At 39.6% G+C, this 12,217-nt stretch overlaps 1 protein-coding gene across 5 annotated transcripts in view; it reads left to right on the top strand.

Moving 5' to 3' along the window:
• Positions 1-12,217, top strand: part of LOC123879655 — a 51,754-nt gene that overhangs the window by 26,150 nt on the left and 13,387 nt on the right. For all 5 annotated transcript variants that reach the window (XM_045927484.1, XM_045927483.1, XM_045927486.1 and 2 more), the window contains exons 23-34: positions 242-324; positions 1,534-1,632; positions 2,382-2,441; positions 3,362-3,499; positions 5,084-5,182; positions 5,790-5,999; positions 6,739-6,947; positions 8,067-8,217; positions 8,769-8,925; positions 9,740-9,837; positions 11,231-11,362; positions 12,056-12,137. In XM_045927484.1, the coding sequence (XP_045783440.1) occupies positions 242-324; positions 1,534-1,632; positions 2,382-2,441; positions 3,362-3,499; positions 5,084-5,182; positions 5,790-5,999; positions 6,739-6,947; positions 8,067-8,217; positions 8,769-8,925; positions 9,740-9,837; positions 11,231-11,362; positions 12,056-12,137 (1,518 nt within the window). The remainder of the gene's footprint in view (positions 1-241; positions 325-1,533; positions 1,633-2,381; positions 2,442-3,361; positions 3,500-5,083; positions 5,183-5,789; positions 6,000-6,738; positions 6,948-8,066; positions 8,218-8,768; positions 8,926-9,739; positions 9,838-11,230; positions 11,363-12,055; positions 12,138-12,217) is intronic.

Below are 12,217 nucleotides of genomic sequence, written 5' to 3'. Positions count from 1 at the left end.
GGGGTGTTATAAGTTTGACGTGTGTATCTGTGTATCTGTCTGTGGCATCGTAGCTCCTAAACTAGTGAACCGATTTTAATTTAGTTTTTTTTTGTTTGAAAGGTGGCTTGATCGAGAGTGTTCTTTGCTATAACCCAAGAAAATCGGTCCAGCCGTTTGAAAGTTAGCTCTTTTCTAGTTATTACCTTCACTTGTCGGGGGTGTTATAAATTTTTTATTTACACTATGTATTTTTTGACAGTGGCCCACGGTGGAGTTTGCTCAGGAGAGGGCGCCACCGACCAACCTTGCAACTGTTGCTATTGCACTGTTTTCGGGCATGCTGTAAGTAAACCAAATACATGTGTTGGATAAAACTTAAAAGCGGACTTCGTCTGTGTTGGTGTTTGCTGGCGCGCGTGCTCTGCCTTTTTGGAGTATTTTTTTTTGTTAAAAATAAAAATAATAATAATAAAAGGTGTTTTTGGTGGTGGAACTGACTGGGAATCGCTGTAAAGGGGCGCCGCGCGTGTGTCGGCGAGCGCCGGCACAGACGAAGTCCATACTTAAAAGTTTCCCTAGATTGTAAATAACTACAAACTTGACATTGGCTAATCTTTGTAAAGCCAGACATGAGAGAAAAAAAAATTAAAAGCTGGCGTTACTTTACTGACATTGCTATCTCCCTGCCATAGTGGTGAGCCCTGTCATCTTATTTTCCTGGAAGGGGCAATTTGGAACTTCATAATTCTAATTTTTCTCTGATCTGGTCTGTGGGAGGCTTCGGCCGTGGCTAGTTACCACCCCACCGGCAAAGACGTGCCGCCAAACGATTTACCATTTCGGTGCGTTGCCGCGTAGAAACCGACGACCCAGGGATATGGGTTAAATGAAACTACCATACCCCTTCCGCGTTAGCTCGCTACCATCTTAGACTATATCTTTTTTTTTTTATATTAGCCATGTTAAATGACTAATATTCCCCTTTCCTCTCCAACTAAGCGTCAGGCTTGTGCTAGGAGTAGGTACGTCAATAGTGCAACGGGCGGGGTTTGAACCGTCGACCTTTCGGTTTTCAGTCCACTCCTTTACCGGTTGAGCTGTTGAGGCTTAACCTAACCTAAAGCTAACTTCCCACCAGGTGAGATCGCAGTCAAGCGCTAACTTGTACAGGAGTAAAAAAGCTTAAAACTCTTTTTTTTTTTCTCTCGTCTGGCTTTTACAATGATTAGCCAATTTCAAGTTTGTAGTTATTTGTAACAAGTTAGTTAAACTATACAAGTATGGACCCCGTCTGTGCCGGCGCTCGCCGACATACGCACGGCACCTCCTTAGAGCACTTTCCAGTCAGTTTTAACAAAAAAAAAATACTCCAAAAAGTCACAACACGCGCGCCAGCAAACGCCACCACAGACGAAGTCCGCTTAAAACTCTATAATCCGCCACAACAGTCAATTTTTTTTTTCACAATTTTAGTTTTTTTTTTTTCTCGTCTGGCTTTACATAGATTAGCACAATTTTAGTTATATCTACATCATATGTATTTTTCTCTAGCCACCTCTGACGACGCCCGTACCACGCAACTTCAATGAGACGAGGGAAAGATTAAGGTCCATATTGAATAAGAAGAAACAAAAGTGCAAAACTACCAATGTAAGTACTGATCGAATAAATCAATCCTTTTAAATTGTAGATAATGGGTACATACCACGATAAATTATAAAAGATAAAATGTTGTTTAACCACGAAATAACCTTTAAAATCATTAGTTAATTCTATACTTAGTAATATAAAGAGTGTACGTGTGGTGGTTCGCGCGGCGTTGCCGATGTTACAGAGTAGTTACAAGGAGAGAACCTATGTAAAATATTGAATATTGAATATATTGAATACTAGAGGATGCCCGCGACTTCGTCCGCGTGGATTTAGGTTTTTAAAGATCCCGTGGGAACTGTTTGATTTTTCGGGATAAGAAGTTTGGTACCGAGGTAGCTTATATCCCTGTAATTGACATAAGCTACCTCGGTACCAGATTTCATACAAATCGGTTAAGCGGATAAGTCTTTAGAAATCCCGTGGGAACTCTTAGATTTTCCGGGATAAAAAGTAGCATATGTCGGTCCCCGGGATATAAGCTGACCCTGTACCCCAAATTTCGTCAGAATCGGTTAAACTGTAGGGCCGTGAAAAGGTAGCAGACAGACAGACAGAGAGACACACTTTCGCATTTATAATATTAAGTATGGATTGAACCCTCTATACATAGAAACATGGTCACTACCCTATCAGAAAAATGTCTGCTGAGCGATTTTATCTCGCATCATAGGTACTAGGTTAGCGTCTCAAGAAGGAATGTGGACTTCTTTTGGGATAACAAGTAATTAATTTTATATAATTTCCAGGGCGAGGCGGAGTCCCCAGTGGAGCGTTCGCCCCCGCAGCCCCAAGCCCCCGTGCCACCTGTAAGGAAAACCTATTTTATTTTAGGAAATAATTATTACTAGAGGATGCCCGTGACTTCGTCCGCGTGGATTTAGGTTTATTTAAAAATCCCGTGGGAACTCTTGGCTTTTCCGGGATAAAAAGTAGCCTATGTCGACGGACATTGACTACTTTTTATCCAGGAAAAGCAAATGCAATGAAATGCAAATGAAAAGCAAATTCCCGGGATGTAAGCTAACTCGATCTGTACCGAATTTCATTAAAATCGGTTCAGCGGTTGAGCCGTGAAAACGTAGCAGACAGACAGACACACTTTCGCATTTATTATATTAGTATGGATTAGGCTTATGATTTTTTTTCTTAGGGTGAGACTAGCTTATGCCAGCCAAAACGTCCATACATAGACGTCATAGTAGCTATCTGCATGCCAAACTTCAGCTCGATCCGTCCAGTACTTTGAGTTGGTCATTGATAGTGAGTGATCAGTCAGTCAGCCAGCTTTTCCTTTCATATACTTAGACAAGAGGATGCCCGCGACTTCGTCCGCGTGGATTTAGATTTTTATAGATCCCGTGGGAACTGTTTGATTTTCCGGGATGAAAAGTTGCCAATTTCGATTGCAGGGATGCAAGCTACTTCGGTACCAAATTTCATACAGATCGGTTAAGTGCATGGGTCTTTAGGAATCCCGCGGGAACTCTTTGATTTTCCGAGATAAAAAGTATGTATGTATGTATGTATAAAAAGTAGCCTATGTCCGTCCCCGGGATATAAGCTAACCCTGTACCCGTCAAAATCGGTTACACTGTTAAGTCGTGAAAAGGTAGCAGACAGACAGACAGACAGGCACACTTTCGCATTTATAATATTAAGTATGGATATAGGCTGATAGTTTTTCTCCGTATTTTAGTTATTTCCACTGTAACATTGCTGGTTTCAGGCCTTGCCCAAAACCCTCCCACCGAACTTGACGACTCAGGCGCAACAGAAGCGCCAGGCCATGGAGAACCAACAGAAGCAGCTAGCCGACAAGATGGCCAAGATGGTGGTCACAGAGAAACCTGAAGTGAAACCTAAGGTAAAATCAAAATCATTTTTTTTCATTTTTTTATTTTATTTACTAGCTGATGCCCGCAGCTTCGGCCGCGTGGATTGGCCAGATCCCCTGCAGCATCAGGATTGAGGAGTTGGACTCCAAATTTTTTATGAAACAATGTCGCAAAGTTCCTCTATCGATTAAAACAGAAATGACGCAAATCGGTTCAGAAATCTCGGAGATTTCGGTGTACATAGGTAGAAAAACACAACTCCCTTTTTGAAAGTCGGTTAAAAAAGTAGCCTATGTTACTCCCTGGTCAATTCTCTACTTGGCTGTGAAAATCCCGTCAAAATCGGTTCAGCCGTTCCCAAGATTAGCCTTTACAGACAGACAGACAGACAGACAAAAATTTTAAAAACGTGTGATTCAGTTATAGTATCGTTCAAATAACCATATGACCTTAATATGCGGTAGTTATTTCGAAATTACAGACAGACACTCCAATTTTATTTATTAGTATAGATTATTTAAAGTACAAAAAAACATATCTCATCAAATATATCTCGCCAAACTGCGTCGCAGATATCAAAGTAGGGTACTATTGTACGCCTTTTGATCGTCTGAATTGTTAGATTTGTAAGATGATACAGTGGTGATAATTAATTACGTAATCTTAAAACTAAAGCTACTAGGGTTCCAAACGCGCCTGAATCTGAGAAGAGCTTACAGCAAACTCAGCTGGGTATTCTTTTTATTCTTATTAGAACCATCAAAGCTGTTAAGCAACTCAAACAGCGCTCATTTCCAAGCTTTCCTATCATTTATATAATCCTTTATATTGTAGGATTTTTCAATAAGTTAACGTTTAATAATAACTTTGAACTTGGTGCGAGACATCTCTAATATGTATTCTGGAAGCTTATTTTAAACAAGTGTAAATTAAAAATTTATAACACCCCCGACAAGTGAAGGTTACAGTAAGAACTAGAAAAGAGCTGATAACTTTCAAACGGCTGAACCGATTCTGAACACTCGATCAAGCCATATCAAGATCAAAAAAAAAAAATTAAAATTAAAATCGGTTCATTAGTTTAGGAGCTACGATGCCACAGACAGATACATAGATACACACGTCAAACTTATAACACCCCTCTTTTTGGGTCGGGGGTTAAAAAGGTAGACTATCGCTATACTTACGATAATGACGGTCATTTTCATTCAAATCCAAGATTACCGTCCCGATGTACAGTTAAATTTAAATTATTTCGTGGTTACTTGGGGTGCTGATTACGAAAATAACGTCCACCATTTTGTAATACATATGGGTGTTCTTTCCGATTTATTTAAGGGTGCTGATTATGAAAATAACATCCATTTTGTAATACATGTGGGTGTTCTTTCCGATTTATTTAAGGGTGCTGATTATGAAAATAACATCCATTTTGTAATACATATGGGTGTTATTTCCGATTTTTTTAGGGATGCTAATTACGATAATGACGTCCATTTTCAAAAACAGGGTTTCACAGCATATAAAGAGTACTTGCATTTTAGAAATCTGCAGTTTCATTTCTTTCCCGTATATACCGCCTGCATGTGCCCAATTTTTTTTTTTGGTTACAGGCTGTGCAACGTTCCGTCCCAGTGCAAACCAACCCGCCGCCGGCGGTCAAAGCCGAAGGCAAAGTTAACCCTAACGCCATGGAACAGATACGATTACAGGTGGGTTGACTTAGTTGCTATTATACTCTATCTGCGTAAAGAAGTTAGTTTTTTTTATAATAACATAGGAAGTCAACGAGTAGGCGGGTCACCTGGTGTTAAGTGATTACCGCCGCCCATGAACATTTGCAGCACCAAAGGTACCGCCGATGCGTTGCCGCCCTTTCAGGAATTTGTTGTTCCGCCCTTTGAATAACCCCATGGTGTAAACTAGTGAGAACACCGCCGATGGGAGTTGATTCCACAGTTTGCATTTGCGTGGAAAAAAGGATAGTATAGCGCTCTTTCTGTTACGTAATCTCATACAAATGATAGAGACAAAAATCTCAGTGGGCGTTAACCATAATGAGCCACCAGCCAATCACAAACGAATCTATGTTCTCGAATTGAATTTCGAATGTTTTTTATCATTTAAATAATTCCTATTATACTCTGTTCCTAGAAAGAAGTTAGTATAGCGCTCTTTCTGTTACGTAATCCCATACAAATGATAGAGACAAAAATCTCAGTGGGCGCTAAACATTTTGAGTCACCAACCAATCACAAACGAAATTATGTTTTCGAATTCAATTTCGAATGTTTTTTATCGTTATGATGAAACTTTCAGCAACTAAAACAACAACATCAAGCGCAGTTGCAACAACAAGCGCAACTGCAACAACAAATGCAACAACAACAAGCGCAACAGCAACAAGCGCAGCAACAACAACAAGCGCAACAGCAACAACAAAAGAAACCGGAGCCGATTTACGATCTGCCGATACACAACAAACCGACATTGACGCCGCAACAACAAGAGCAAATCCGATTGCAACAGGTAGTTCTTTAAACTAATTAAAAAAACCGGCCAAGTGCGAGTCAGATTCGCACACCGAGAGTTCTGTACTCGGGTATTTTCTCGACATTTTGCACGATAAATCGAAAACTATTGTGCATAAAAATAAATGAAAATCTGTTTCAGATTTTTTTTTTTTTTTTTAATTGAAAATATTACAATAAAACTTAAAGCTAGCCTTATCTAATTACTATAATTACAGAATAACAAATAAATCTCTTTCATATAATACCCCACTTGGTATAATTTTCTTACTTTGAAAATACTAATTATTATTATTATTTGTTCTACAAATTTATCACCCATTACTATTATTTGTTACTACAAATTCACCGTTTTCGGATTTTTTCATTTACTTGTGCTATAAGACATACCTACCTGCCAAATTTCATGATTCTAGGTCAACGGCAAGTACCCTATAGGTTTTCTTGACAGACCACAGACAGACAGATAGACCAACAAAGGATCATATAAAGGTTCTATTTTTCCTTTTGACATATGGAACCCTAATAAAAAGTATACAATGTGACTAATTCTGTAGTACACAATATATTAACTAAATTGATCATCTAAATCCATTACTACCCTTTTCGAAAGTTAATAGAAATCATAACAAATTAGAATTTGTCGTAGTATTGTCAGTGCCTAAAAACACTAAAAATGACTTTTGTTAGACAAACCCTAGCACCAATATTTGCTACTATGAAAAAAACTGTTACAGCAACAACACCACGACGAAATGGTCCGCCAGAATCGCATCCAATACCAACAGAAGTTTGCGTTGCAACAAAAGCAATTGTTGCACCACGAGCTAAAACAACACGAGTTAATAGAGCAACAAATGCGACAAAGCAGGCAACAACAGAACAACGCTGTGTCGCTCTCGAGCAGAGATACTAGTGTGTTCTCATTCTCTTCCGGATGTTCTGGGTAAGAGTTGTATGGTGTTTTTGTTTGCGAATTTTGCATTTTTTCAGCAGACGACACTGTGTCATCGTATGATTGCCATCAAGACAATTAAAACACATTTGATGTTTTTGCAAAATGTGAAAACGTAAGACAGTCTTTGCATGCTTGTGTGCAGTTTGTTTAAATATAGAGATACTAGAGGATGCCCGCGACTTCGTCCGCGTGGATTTAGGAGTTTAAAGATCCCGTGGCAACTGTTTGATTTTCTGGGGTAAAAAGTTGTCTGTGTCGATTATAGACGCAAGCTACCTCGGTACCAAACATACAAATCGGCTAAACGGGTGGGTCTTTAGGAATCCCGTGGGAACTCTGATTTTCCGGGATAAAAAGTAGCCTATTTTCGTCCCTGAGATGTAAGCTAATTCTGTACCAAATTTCGTCAGGATCGGTTAAAATAATAAACACTTTCGCATTTAAAATATTAGTATGGATTTTATTTACTACAGGAAAATCTACAGAGAAATATAACAATATGTTTCTTAAAAGCTAATTACAGAAATATGGCAGATTACAGATTTTGTCGAAAAAATTTACAATTTGTGTGAGTGAGTTAAAAACATTTCATAGTTAGATACAAAGAAAAAAAAATTGGTTTTCTGTAAAGTCGGTTTACTGACGATAGTTGAACGTGACAACAAAGGCCGATTGTGCTTCTTTGTCGCTCGTTCCGCGCTCTCGCTTGCACTTCAAGCCTTACATGGAACGCCTCAGAGCGAGGTAACGCCGCATGAGTCATGTTTTTTCGTGCGTGTAGCCGGCTCTATCGAATTATAAGACGTTATCACGTCAAAAAGCAAGCATTAATTAAGCAAGCTGAAGTGGCAGTGGGCAGGCCATGCCTGTCATTGAGGTGATGGCCGCTGGAGCCGGGAAGTCCTTGAGTGGAGACCGCGTATAAGCAAGCGTAGTGTGGGACGCCCTCCAGCACGATAGACCGACGATATAAAGCGGCTGGCGGGAAGTGGCTGGATGAGGAAGGCTGAGGACCGGGTATGGTGGCGCTCTTTAGGGAAGGCCTATGTCCAACAGTGGACGTCCACAGGCTGATGATGACTGACAATTATTTATTTAAACCACCAGGGGTTCATGTTGGCGCGGTAGAGGCGGTTGCAACAATAGAGCAGAGGACCCGCGCGACTTGGACGCGCTTCTGCAGTACATAGAAGGCCCCGCGCGACATGTAGACCGAGGCAAGAAACGAGCCAAGAAGATGCGGCAGAAGGCGAAACGAGTGAGTACCTTTAATCTGTTTTCCATTAACTGACCTAATGAACTGGCCAAGTGCGAGTCAGACTCGCGCACTGAGCTTCCCATACTCGGGTATTTTTTCAACATTTTGCACGATAAATCAAAACTATTATACATAAAAATAAATAAAAATCTGTTTTAGAATGTACAGGTAAAGCCCTTTCATATGATACCCCCACTTGGTATTGCTAACTTATTTTGCAAAATTGAAACGCATTTTAATTTTTTTATGATGTAACCACAAATTCGCGTTTTTTCAGATTCATTCCTGTGTTTGTGCTATAAGACCTACCTACCTGCCAAATTTCATGATTCTAGGTCAACGGGAAGTAGTACCCTAAAGTTTTCTTGACAGACACGACGGACAGACAGAAAACAAAGTGATCCTATAAGGGTTCCGTTTTTCCTTTTGAGGTACGGAACCCTAAAAAGCAAAGAAGAAGCTTCTCGCTGAAAAGCGCAAGAGTTTGTTTAAACGGACTTCAGAAAAGGAGGTGGTTTTCAATTCGTTTGAATCTTTTTTTTTTCTTCAAGATGGAGTCCCGACTATGCGAGCAGTTAGAAGAGTTGCACAGCGAGCTCACGTCCGCTCAGTCCACGGTCGCGGCGCTGAAGAAGGCGCACGCGGCCGCGTCACGAGACTTGGAGCTCGCGCGAAACACGCTCGCCGCGCAACGGACGAAGAAGAAAGGTAATATTTCCGTTATCTCCGCCTCGGGAAAACCAAATCTTTAAAAAGAGCAACCGCCGAGTTTCTTGCTCGTTCTTCTCCGTAGGAAAGGCATTCCGAACCATTGGTAAATGCTTTTGACGATTCAAAAGTACTTGTAAAAGTTGAATTGAATAAAATAGTTGTTTGTTCAAAATGATAGCAAAGTTCATTTTTAACCCCCGACCCAAAAAGAGGGGTGTTATAAGTTTGACGTGTGTATCTGTGTATCTGTTTGTGGCATCGTAGCGCCTAAACGAATGAACCGATTTTAATTTACTTTTTTTTGTTTGAAAGGTGGCTTGATCGAGAGTGTTCTTAGCTATAATCCAAGAAAATCGGTTTAGCCGTTTGAAAGTTATCAGCTCTTTTCTAGTTACTGTATACTTCACTTGTCGGGGGTGTTATACATTTTTAATTTACACTTGTTTGCTTTAGAACCGTCCACAGAGTTAAACATTTAAATTATACATGTTATTCCTTACATTCCATGGCTCTTATGTAACTCCACTTATGGGCAGTCACAGCATTCCCTTTGCATTTTGCAACCTTTTGCATTTCAGTAGTGGACTGAAATGCAAAAGGTTCATAGGCCCTTAACCGTTGAGCTATTGGAGCTTCAAAGTTTTTTTTATTTTATTTACAGACTAGCGCTTAGCTGCAATCAAACCTGCTAGCAAGTGATGATGCAGTCTAAAATGGAGGGCGCTTGCCTAGACGTTGCTTATTCACTCTTGACTTCGAAGGTGCCCATATTAAAAGTGGAAAGTTATAATTTATCATTGTGTATTTGCAGGCAAAAAGCAGAAACTGAACCCGGCGCAACAGATGAAAGTGCAATTGGTGGCCGAGCAACTCGGCGACTGCACGTCACTCGTCAACACCACTGCCAAGGTATGGAATCCTACTAATATCAATGCGAAAGTGTGTTTGTTTGTGTGTTTGTCCACAATAAAGCAACGGATCGGACTAGCTCGACTCAGTGAACAAGATATAGAGTGGCATAATTAAGAAATAGCCCTTATCTCAGGGTTTAAGTTTTCCCATGTTATAAGGAAAAAATAGGGGGTAAAATAGGGGTATGAAATATGTGTAGTCCACGCGGATGCAGTCGGGGGCTTAAGCTAGTATCATATAAAAGGAGTTTTTAACCCCCGACCCAAAAAGAGGGGTGTTATAAGTTTGACGTGTGTATCTGTGTATCTGTCTGTGGCATCGTAGCGCCTAAACGAATGAACCGATTTTAATTTAGTTTTTTTTGTTTGAAAGGTGCCTTGATCGAGAGTGTTCTTACCTATAATCCAAAAAAATTGGTTCAGTTATTTAAAAGTTATCAGCTCTTTTCTAGTTTTCTTGTAGAAAAGAAGGTTAACTAACCGTTAGGTTCATAATATTATGTCAATAGACAAATGTCAAGCTGTCGAGATGGACGTTGCCTAGATACATAATTATTTACTTGAAAATGATATTTTGGAAAACTCAGATACTTTGGATAGCTATGATCCTAGAAAATCAGTTCAGCCGTTTGAAAGTTAGCAGCTCTTTTCTAGTTACTGTAACCTTCACTTGTCGGGGGTATTATAAATTTTTAATTTACACTTGCTTATGACTGTCACGTGCTATAAAAAGTTCCTTCACAGTCAGCAGTACAATAAGAGTCTCTGCGCGCAAATGTAAGGAAGATAATGCTTTTATTCCATTATTTTATTCCATTTTATTCCATTTTATTCCATATACACAAATGGCAAAATGTGAAGGACCAAGGACCTGTCAATATACTGTAAGGTTATTTTTAAAAAATGATTTGAGTTGTCAAAAATAATATAAAATTATTAATTTACCTAATGCAGGTAGTTTGATAAAATCGATATTTGGCTCATTCGATGTCATACAATCTGTTGCTAGGAGGCCAACAAGATTGAACTTGCATAAATACGGGTGTTTCGAAGGTTGTAGTTTAGTCTCCTTCTGAGATTCGGAGCGATATCGCATATTTTCGGTATTTGGGTTGTGAACTGGATAATTAGATGTTGTGATAGCAATCACGCTCTAATTAAATTATTTATTTTGGCATTAGTTTGTTTAGATTAAGACTCTCGGATAACCTTTACACATTGAACTTGTGTTTTTTGTGTTGGTTTTGAGAGGACATTCCAATAATCCGATAAAAATATTTAAATAATACCTGCTTTTATGAGTGACGCCAATAATACCTACCATCATTGTTACTCACATTTCGCAAAATACAGAATCATTCCATTTCATTTCATTTCATTTCATTGTTTAGGAGCTCCAAGTGGCGGAGCGTCGCGTAGCAGAATGTAGCAAGCGGTTGAAGGAATGCGAGAGAGAGTTATCCGAAGCCAGGACTTTACAGGGAAAGTCCGAAGCCGACGAAGAGAACGAATTGCAGCATCAGGTAAACGCAGTATTTATAAAAAACAACTTTAGCAAGAAACAGTTAAAATTATTTTGCTATAATCCGCCAACAGGATAAATCTGTATGGTCAAACATGCAGTTACAAGCTAAGCACCGCTTACCTCCCCAACCAAGCAATAAAGCCAAGTTCCCAAGCAAGCACTGCCACCACCACTCACATGCAACACCACACAAGACTTTTCCACTACTCTCGACGCACGTTTCGCCCCGACACCGGAGCATCCTCAGGTTCGAGTGATATAGGCATCATCCCGATTCTAGCCCCATAATGTACTACTATACAATCTTTAATTTTCAATCTTTAATTTTTATTGTATAGCTTTATTTTTATAGTTAACTCAGTGCCCAGTTAGACCAACTGTGGTTTTTGTGGCGCTGAATGTAAGAAAAACCCACTGTACATTTTTTTTCAGTTAATAAATATACATACATACATACATACAAAACATCACATCATTTCATTCCTACAGTCTAAGGTTGAAATCTATAAAGCGCACTTTGTCTTTGCTTAGACTTAAGTTTCAGTTAAAACGAGACAGATTTATGCCAGCGGTATAGCGCTGTCTCGTTTTAACAGTGTCTTAAGTCTGAGCAAAGTCAAAGTGCGCTCTATAGATTTCAGCCTAAGACCCTATCACTAGTGTTTGTGTATAAGATAGGTGAATGTTTCAGCTTGAGATGGAGCGGGAAGCGATAATGAAACACCAGCGCTACGAGCAACAACGGCTATACGACCGCACCACACAGATGATGCGTGAGTTTTGTGTCATTAACTTTTGCCCGCGACTTCCTCCGTTTTTTTAAGGATTCCATCCCTTAAATGGAAAAATGAAC

Source organism: Maniola jurtina, chromosome 28 (genome assembly GCF_905333055.1).
Source record: "Maniola jurtina chromosome 28, ilManJurt1.1, whole genome shotgun sequence".
NCBI lineage: Eukaryota > Metazoa > Arthropoda > Insecta > Lepidoptera > Nymphalidae > Maniola > Maniola jurtina.
This window is presented reverse-complemented; position numbering and strand designations above follow the sequence as displayed.